The sequence below is a fragment of the Elaeis guineensis genome, chromosome 10 (genome assembly GCF_000442705.2).
Source record: "Elaeis guineensis isolate ETL-2024a chromosome 10, EG11, whole genome shotgun sequence".
Taxonomy (NCBI): domain Eukaryota; kingdom Viridiplantae; phylum Streptophyta; class Magnoliopsida; order Arecales; family Arecaceae; genus Elaeis; species Elaeis guineensis.
This window is the reverse complement of record NC_026002.2, coordinates 40,825,588-40,835,287: the sequence shown is the minus strand read 5'-3', so window position 1 is coordinate 40,835,287 and position 9,700 is coordinate 40,825,588. Positions and strand designations below refer to the sequence as shown.

Below are 9,700 nucleotides of genomic sequence, written 5' to 3'. Positions count from 1 at the left end.
TTACAAAAGAAAAATACTCTATTAGTTTTCTCTCAAAGGAATCTCACGTCACTTCTTTTTCTTCTTTTGAACCCTCTCTTTTGATTGCTGTTTTCACTGCTCTCGGGCTACAGAACCTTCTCCCAAGTCCTCCCTTTAAATAGAGCTCGTCACCAGGTGAAATCAGATCCAAACCGTGTCAAAAATGGATTCCTAAGATCAACCATCATATCTACATCGCACGGCCCAAAACCACCCAAAAAATGATCAGGATCAGGCCCAAATCAATTTGGAAATTCTATCAGCCATCCGATCAAAGTTGGGAGGAATAAGGACTATCCGACCATGCCTTCAGTCTACCAAAACTCGCGTAGATCGTGAGAAACGTCAGGAAAACAAGCGCCGATCCATCATGGATCGCGAGAAATATCCTAGAAACAGACGCTCGGTCCACGCACCCATCGTGAACCGTGAGACTGCAGTAGACCACGTATACCGTGCGCTGGGTCGCGCTCGCACTGGATCGTGCTCGTGCGTGGATCTAGGCCGGTCCTAGCCTGCCTGCTGGGTCCGGGTCGGACTTCTCACATGAGCTTCATCATAACAGTTTCAAGAGCTTATGACTTGCCAATGTTGGGAAAATAGACTATGGAAGAATTGGTTTTTAATAAAACTCGATTTTCAGATTTTATGGCTGGCCAGTTTTGGGAAAATAGATTTTATAGAAAACAATCAAACTATCGTATTTGTAAAACTCATTCGTTTTTTTGAAACTCTATTTGTAAAACTCAATTCATTTTGAATTTTTTACAAACTTGTTTCAGTAGAACTCGTCAATCAAACGACCTCTCTCTCTCTCTCTCTCTCTCTCTCTATATATATATATATATATATTGTATGAAGTTGAGAAAAATGACTGTTAATTACAATAGGAGCCGAGAAAGCAAAGCTGACATTATTGAAATCTTGATCTATAGGAAGGGAATGCATTGGCAGATCAGTTGGATAGCAGAGAGGCGAATGGAAGAGGCTGAATCAAGGTCATGATCTCATCAGTTCCCTTCTATTGTTGAGATTGCTAGAACAGATGCATTCTCTTACTCCAGGGTGATCCATGTGGCAAACCTTTTGCTTGGCTAGAAAGCAATATATCAAGCAAATACATTTATTTCTTCAGATGGTAAAACTTTCTCTAGATTTTTCATCAGTAGCACACCAGAGATTTATTAGTATTCACAATTGTCCATAGCATGGTCCAACTCAGGTGTCAACTGTACGTAAATATCATGACACCATATCATCACAACCAAGCCGACAGACCATCCTCAACAAAAAGTTTCTAACCCCTTACCCATGTATGGCCTAGCTTTTGCTTCCTATGATCTCTCTTTGAGGATGATGAAATATTGTGGGAGCCTCCAGTTGGATCCTTGAAGCCTATGTTTTCAAATGCTCCGACAGTCTTAAATAGCCTTTTGTTCACCTCCTGCAACAAGGTTCGGTGCAGCAGTTGGCTCCTTATGTCAACCATTGAATGATTCCTCATCATACGATAGCCATCGACTGCCCTCTTGCCTGCACGAGAGCTAGAAACTCTTGAGGATTCCAACAATATGTTACATTGCTTGTGGAATTTGCTAGCTACAGAGGTATCCACTGGGGGGCTTTCTCTGGTACAACACCTCGTTTGCTTGTGGTGGATGGGCTGAGTTTCTCTTTGTTGACAGCTTGCCTCGCCTTCTTGTTCATTATCTATGGTGTAGTTCACAGCAGAATAGTTATCTGAGTGCATTGAGCTCTCGTCGTCATCGTCAAAGTATAGATCATCTGCATAATTACAGGTAGACATCACTAAAATATTTTCTTAAGAACATGTCCTTTAAATGTCTTGATAGTATTGGGTTGGACCAAAGTCAAAAAAATTTCTAATTAGGGGAAGGTTTCATAAACCATACTGGCACTAATTTTTTTGTTCTAACTTCTCTATAAATATCATTTAGTTGTAATGCCAATTGTGTCAGCACTTATCAATGACTAGTATGCCAAATAATTTTGCAAATAAATTAATAGCTGTCTTCCTAAATTTCAGAATATTTATGGGAGCCAATTCAGGAACAGATTGGTGACCTAGTTGAACTCGCAGCAACACCAACCAGAAGTCCAGTCTAGATACCAGAGTCAACCGTTAAATTCCTAGGTTATGAAAGCCCATGTCACATTACTAGCAGTAAATGAGAGAATTACGTACCTCCAAACCAGTCTTCTTGGTGAGACTGGCAATGTTGATGAGACCAAACGCCTTGAGAAGGCCCCATACCAAACAGTGAACCTTGGGAGGAAGTAGGAGAGGATAGATAGTAGAAAGGGTGATTGCATCCATCCTCCTCCTCATCTCCATAGTTGTACACATGATGGCTGTCCTCAGGCACATCTCCTTCCTTCCAACCCGGCACTAGAAGCGAGATCTCTTGAGCTATCATCTCTGCTATCTCCGACGGCTCTCTATCGGTTATCTCCAACTCCTTTACCATCTCGTTAGCCACATCCATTGGTGTGTCGATGACGATATCAAAAGGAAAATATACGTTCCTTACGTGACCTGACAAGTTCAATTCCCATTCATTATTCTACAACCTAGTGGCACTAAACTGCTGATATGATCAATAAAAAATAAAAATCGTTACCTTCTTTATCAGCTATTTGAACTTTGAGGAAGATGGTATCATTCTCTGGATTCAACTTCCCGGTAATTGTCATGTCGTTCATCTTCTCCGTGGGCTTCTGGTTGTAAATCTGTGGTGCATGGTGACCATGAGCTTCCAGTCCAGTGTTCTTAATAATTTTAATTCTTGGAAGTGGAACAGGATTGTGATGGTTGTCAGATGCGAGAAAGGGGTCGAGAAGCAGCTCCTTGGCCGATGGCCGCCTTGATGCTGTTTCTAGACACCTACCAACAAAACGCTGGGCCTCAGGATCTTGGATTCTATAGAATGCATCAGGGAGCTTGCCCTGTAGAAAAATGAAGCAATGCAGGTGTTTGGTTACAAGCTATTTGGAGAAAAGATGTGAGGTTACTGGGGACCGGAGAAATGGCTCACCGAAGTGACTTTCTTATAGATTTGGGCAGGGTTGGAGCACTCGCTGTAGGGGTACTCCGAGCTAAGCATTTCGAGCACACACATGCCGAAGGAGTATACGTCGACGAGCTCGTTGTAATCCTCTTCGTAGAGCTCCGGTGCCATGAACTCGGGCGTCCCTGGAAGAAAGAGCAGCAGCAGAGGTTAATATAGATGCAACAACTAGACTGTAGCTCACTGGTCAGCTCTGGTTCACAGATTAAGGAACCACTTCCATTAATTATTGATAAAGGTGCTTGATATGCTGACTAGTGCTGGGAAAGTAAATTGAAACTATAAAAGGAAACTAAATACATGAAGACAATTTAAAGCAAGGAAAGGATTGCTTACCTATAACACTGTGTGCAGATTGGGACCCTCGGAGCACAGCCGCCAACCCGAGATCACCGATTTTGACCTGCCCGAGATGGCCATTAACAAAGATGTTGTCACACTTAAGGTCTCTGTGTATCACCGGAGGATCATGGCCATGCAAGTATGTAAGCCCATGCAGGATCTGGCAGGCCCAGTTCTTGATGGCTCTAATGTCAACACGTCGATATCTCTGCCGGTACCTAGATCCCACTTGCTAATACTCATCAATCCATGTTTTGTGAGCTAAACACATCATCAAATTAGCTATTTCTTCTATTGTTTTATCTTTTTTTTTTTTTTTTCCTGTTGAAAAAGCCATAATAGTAAGGAGTTGATTGGTTTGAATTCCATACAGGGGATGCTCGTCAAGCACGCAAGAGAAACAAACCTTATAACTAGTAGGGGCTTTGGGAACCTAGAGATTCTTAAGAAATACCACTCATAGCTTTTTATCAGCAAAATAATAATAATAATAATGAAAACTCAAAAAATATTTTAGAGTTTTGATACATGGGTATTCTTAAATTAGAAGCTAATATTGTTATGTACATGAAGAGAGAAAATGTTAATGGTTGCTCCCAAGATTATATATATTTATAATTTCAAAAGAACATTATAATGTTAAAAGGATGTAGATTCTACTATAATTATAATTTTTAATAATATTTATTGCTTATCATATAAGAAAGATTTATTTGGTTCTTCTCATAGATAAATTTTTTAATTAGTCTGATACGTATCAAATACACTTTTAGGAAGACCTATAGGGTATTGTTTGACAATTTTCAAACTTTAGCTGCCAAAACAGGGGAGATGTATGTTTATAACATCCCAATAAATCTCATGTAGTGGTAGTTTCGAAAATGCCGGAACTGCTATTAGATTTTTTAACTTCCTAAGCTATGGTATTTCTATTTTTGTACTTCTTCTATGCTCTGCTATTTTTTTTTCATCTTTTTTTTATCTTTTTTTTAGTATTTTTAGATCTCTGTATTTACCTGGTTTTATAGTCTGAGAAATTTTTTTTGCACCACACGTGATGCAGAAAATCCAATATGGAGCGCATCGCTTCATCCTATTAGACCACATAGCCATCGCTTTTCAACGCACATTTAATATCCGCAGTTTTAAAGTTTGAATGACAAAAATATCTTTTTTAAAAATTATGACATCCCTTCTTAAAAATTATGACATCTCTTCATAGAATTATGACATCCTTTCATAAAATTATGACACCCCTCCTTTACAGAATTATGATACTCCTTCATAAAAATTATGACATCCGTTCACAAAAATTATAACACCCCTTCCCTTCCAAAGGCAGGTATCATAATTTTTAAGAAAAGATATCATAATTTTTTTCAAAGGACAAGGGTGCCATAATTTTTTTGAAAGCATGTCATAAGTTTTGTAAAGGGATATCATAACTAAAGGACAGGAGTATTTTCGTCATACAAAATTTTTAAATGAAAAAGACGATCTGCGGGCATTAAATATGCATTGGAAAGTGATGACTATATGTATCAATCGGACAAGATGCATGGTACACTTCACATCGGATTTTCTACGCTGCCCGCGGTGCACAAAGAATTTCTATTTATAGTCTTAATAAATTTGATGCTCTATCATAAAACAAAATGTGCTTTAATGAGCTTGGGCCAGCCAAGCCCAAGGTAACAAGAAAAGCACAGGCAAGCATAGCTTGAGCTACAGAAAGTAGGTTGCATCCAACTTGGACTCCTATCACTGTTGGCCCAACTCTTGCACCCAAGAGAAAAAGCCATACCTACAGAAACACTAAGTTCAAGCTAATCTACTATTCCAATGGAGCTGTAGGATCTAATGCACTACCTGCACCAAGAGAACAACCAGATCCAAATTGGCTTTTTCTTAGCTAAAATTCTCACTCAAAAGTTCAACACTGGATGAAGGCCAAAAAGTTGCGACTCCTGCTGCATGGCCTGATCCCAACAGAACAGGTTTAAGAGAACTTACTCGCGGAGGGTACCGGAGGTGAACATCTCGGTGATGAAGTTGAAGGTCCTCTTTCCGAGATCGATCCAGGAGGCATGGTATCTGATGATGGACTCATGATGGAGGGTGCTGAGTAGGTGGACCTCGGAGTACATGCGTTGCAGTGCGTCCGGTGACCGCAGCATATCGCAGAGCTTCGCCTGGTTCCAAGCCACCTCAATCCCATTTAATTCATCAAATGCTCTGTAGCTGAGGTCCTCAATTAAGGAAGACATGTCACACAACCCAAGATTTTTTTTACCTAGAATTGATGCCTATAAATCTCTACTTCACAAAGCTGTACACTATAAAAGTTAGCAACCAGTGGGCTACATTAAAAGACGGATACACAGTCTTCATGGCTCCTTTTCCAAGTACCTCATCAAACTGCAGTACATGTAACAGCAGAAGAAAGTGAGGACTTAGCATCAGTCATTTGAAAATGAGTTTAAATTTTAAAAGATCAGACGGATCTTAATTATTGGTAAATGGTATGGGACTGGGGTATGCGTTGCATCTTTCGTGCAAAAGAATGATTGCTCTTTTTTCATTGAATCGTGCTTGTCACAGCTTTTAACCAGCGATGGACCTCTTTGTTCCATCGCAGCATAAATCATGAAGCTGACATCGTACTTTAGAAACCGTGAAGCGCAATCCAATGGTTGATGCGAAAGAATTAAGAGAAATAGAAAAGAATTAAGAAGAAGAAAAGACGTGAGTGGAGTCCACTATAAACTAATTAATAGTGTATGCCTTCTTGGCAGTTTATACTTCACAAGGATTACCATCAAGTGCATGCCTCAAGTTTACATGGTCTTGTGGTGTTAAATTTTAATCCATCTTAGCACTTGCAATAATTTACTGTTACAATAAAAAACTTCAACGCTTACCAACCACACAAGAACTGAAAAATCGTGATGTTTAAGATAATTAACATCGAGGTCTCCGATTTTGCTGTCAGAAATCTGTTGTCTTAAACCACCTCTTATTTTTTATTGAAGCAGTTTGCATTCAGAAGTCTAGAGGACCAAAGAATTCCAGTACTGGAAATACACTAGCATGGCTAATCCTTAAGCTGAGTTATAGCTTATGGATGGCCTCATGGATTCAGATGCAGAGACAAGTTTAGTTCGATAACAAAATCGTGAAACCTTGTCCCATCATATAAAGGGATTAACATCGATGAAAATGATCTAAAGTACTTCATTAAAAAAAAAAAAAGGTACCAGAACCATCCAAATCATATTTAGACCATAAAAGATGGAGTCAATTAAAAGAAAAAAAGGCATGTCGTTCCTAGTTTATCATATCCAATGGATGGTGTCATGTACTCTCCCACAGAGAAGGTCTAGACAAGCATAAACCAAAAGCCAACAACCTCAAATCCTATTAAAGATGGAGAAAGCAATATCTAAAGCATGCATACAGATACTAAGCATGCTAAAAACTGATAAACATCAAACTCCATATTTGACAATATGACAGTTTTCAAGCAAATTGGTATTGGTATTTGGTAGAACATGCACATCACAAGTAGCTTTTTCGAACCTAGGGGACAACAAAATAATGATAAACACAACACCAACCACTGTAGGTAATAAGACATCTTATAACTTCAAAGCATAACATCTTATAATTTGAAAGTATCAACTCATATACCTCCTCATCCATGGTTAGCAACTAAAAACAAAGATAAGCAGTAGAACAGGAGAACTCACACGTCCATACCGACCGGCGGGGTCGATCTCGACGTACCCACTCCACTCGGCGGCCCTCTGGTGCCACTCCCCTCGCCGGGACTCATACATGTTATAAGCCTATCAAAACTCTTGCAGCTTAGAAGAAACCAAGAAACAAAAACCAAAAGCAGCAGCTCCCCGAGCGATCGGATCGCCTGGGTAACGGGTTAAGTGTGTCGAGTTCTGTGGCAGAAGCTTTGCTAAATCCGAGGCTTCCCTTCATGGTTCTCGTAGGAGAAGACGCCAAAGAGGAGCCAGAAGAGCCTCGAGTAGTCGATCCTTAGCATGATCCAAGCCATCTCCACCACCACCGCACGTGAGAACTCGAAGCCGCTTGCAATCATTGATGTATACCACAAGAGGGTACTGGAGTAGGAGAGAATTGATAGACAAGGGTATGCAGAGATCTTTTCCTCCTCTTATATCTCTTTGGAGGAGAATTTTCTGGGGGGGGACTTGGGCTAGCGGTTGTGGTGGCGAGCTAGGTGGGGGCTTTTTGGCCGGTTATGGGAAGATCCAAAGATTAGAGAGGGTGAGGAATGAAGGTGTTTTGAGAGTGTGAGGCTTTGAACTTGAAGAATCTGTAGCCACTCTTTGATAACACCATTTGTGGTATGTGCCAAAGAGAAGAGAAGTGAAGGGATGGAGGTAGTGACGAAGAGTTTGTGGGGAAGAAAACTAGCGGAGGTAGAGGAGAAAAGGTGGGACTCGGGAGGCGGGGGAGAGAAGAGGTGGCGATGTCAACGTGGCGTCGATAAGAGGGTGGGAGACGGCACTCGGGCCCACGCGCGTTACGGGTTTGTCGCCATTATAAGGGGGTGGAGGAGGTCAAACGTAACATCGAGCTGTGACGGCGTTATTTGCCCATCCGACGGAAGATTCTCTTGGCCTGTGCGGCTCCTCAAGGATAAGGGTACGTTGGTGGCTCCGTCAGCTATTTGTTTGGCTACCTATATATTAATTTAACTTATCTTTTGCATTAATGACCTTTGGAACTCTTGCAACGTTTTTGAGGTTTTTCTTTTTCTTTTTTTTTTTTTTCTGACAACCCTTCGGTTTGTTTTTATGTGCATCATTTCATTGATTTCATATTACGCCTATTGTATGTCTTTGAGTCTTCTCTTTTGGAACCAACCGCACCAGGAGAATTAGATTTTGGCACAAATAATGCACGCCAGAGATGTAAATTGGCTGGACACCAGAGGCAGATCAATATGGCTCTAGAGTCTGTCTCTGAATCGTTGCTCTCAATATTTTGAATAAAAAATTTATATTTATTTTTTTACAGACGACTATCTCCTCATCGAACGTGTCTCCATCCAAAAAATAGAGCATTTTGCCTCTATTGTTAGGATTTCTTACCGAACGTTGATGCAGCTGATCAATATTCAGAAGTCCGCTGTCATCTTTAGTCCGAAGATGAAGATCCAGATCAGATCGGCAATCAAAAAGATCTTGGAGATTCGGAAGCAATTAGAGATCCTGACCTATCTTGGAGTTCCAATCACAGGCCGTCGCTTATGATGGGTTGAGTGCAGATCCTTGGAGCAGCGGATTCAGGAGTATCTTCAGGGATGGCAGGTCTTCATGGACAGGACCATTATGGTGAGATCAGTTCTATGCTCTGTTCCGATTTACCTTCTGTCCTATACGGATATCCCCGTTGCTTGTATCAGAGGCATGGCCAGAGCAACAGCTTCGTAACTTCTTTTGAAGATCTGGCTGCAATCATCATCGAGTCCATCTGCTCTCCTGGAAAGTAGTGTGTTAGCCTACGAGGGACGGGGGCTGGGGATCTACTCTTTATTGATGAGGAGGGAGGTTTTACTTGCCAGGCATGTGGCCAAATTTTTTATCCAGTCGGACTGCTTGTGGAGCACAATGATGTAGGCTCGCTATGGTGGATGGAGCCACGGGATTGCCATCCAGGCTGTCCGGAGCTGCTTCTTCATATGGAAGGAGATTTGTGCTCGAAGGCCTGATGTGATGGACCAGATCAGGTGCTTGATCGGTGATGGTCGTTCAATGGAGATGATCTAGGATGTCTGGGTTTCAAACATTCCTTTATCTCATTGGCCGACTCTTGTCAACAACGAGGTGGAAGATCATATAAGGGTGTCTGATCTCATGACTGTTAATACCTCTGGCTCACGAGCACAGGAGATCATCTGGCTTTTTGGGTAGCCACTTGTAGAGCGGATCCTTGCCATCCTGATTTCGATGCACCTCACTCAGGATACGAGGGTCTGGGGATGTTCTTGCTGTCTGAGGGTATTCTTGAGGGACCTCTCCCTTTTGTACAAACCGATGCTTTCTAGACGGATTGAAGCTGCTTGGATTTGAAGAGTTGCCGCTCATCCTAGGGTGTGGATTTTTCTTTGGAAACTTACCTAGAACCGCCTCCCTACTCAGACACTTCTCAAGGAGAGGGATATGGAGGTTTCAACCTTGTATCCGATTTGTAGCATGGAGGACGAG

At 41.4% G+C, this 9,700-nt stretch overlaps 1 protein-coding gene across 3 annotated transcripts; it reads right to left on the bottom strand.

The window, feature by feature from the left end:
• Window positions 1-1,128: 1,128 nt before the first annotated feature.
• LOC105052282 (probable serine/threonine-protein kinase WNK5) lies at window positions 1,129-7,934 on the bottom strand. 3 transcript variants are annotated; one of them, XM_019853136.3, is made up of 9 exons: window positions 7,202-7,934; window positions 5,833-5,870; window positions 5,466-5,693; window positions 3,447-3,670; window positions 3,078-3,235; window positions 2,664-2,988; window positions 2,228-2,578; window positions 1,662-1,806; window positions 1,353-1,554 (listed from the first exon to the last, which is right to left on the bottom strand). In XM_019853136.3, exons 1-9 carry the CDS (start codon window positions 7,289-7,291, stop codon window positions 1,503-1,505), a joined length of 1,611 nt encoding a protein of 536 aa, XP_019708695.1. In that variant the 5' UTR covers window positions 7,292-7,934; the 3' UTR covers window positions 1,353-1,502. The 3 variants fall into 3 exon arrangements, with proteins under 3 accessions (XP_010931349.1, XP_073100393.1, XP_019708695.1); XM_010933047.4 differs by having other exon boundaries at window positions 1,129-1,806; window positions 7,202-7,932; XM_073244292.1 differs by lacking the exon at window positions 7,202-7,934 and having other exon boundaries at window positions 1,129-1,806; window positions 5,817-5,835.
• Between the last annotated feature and the right edge of the window lie 1,766 nt (window positions 7,935-9,700).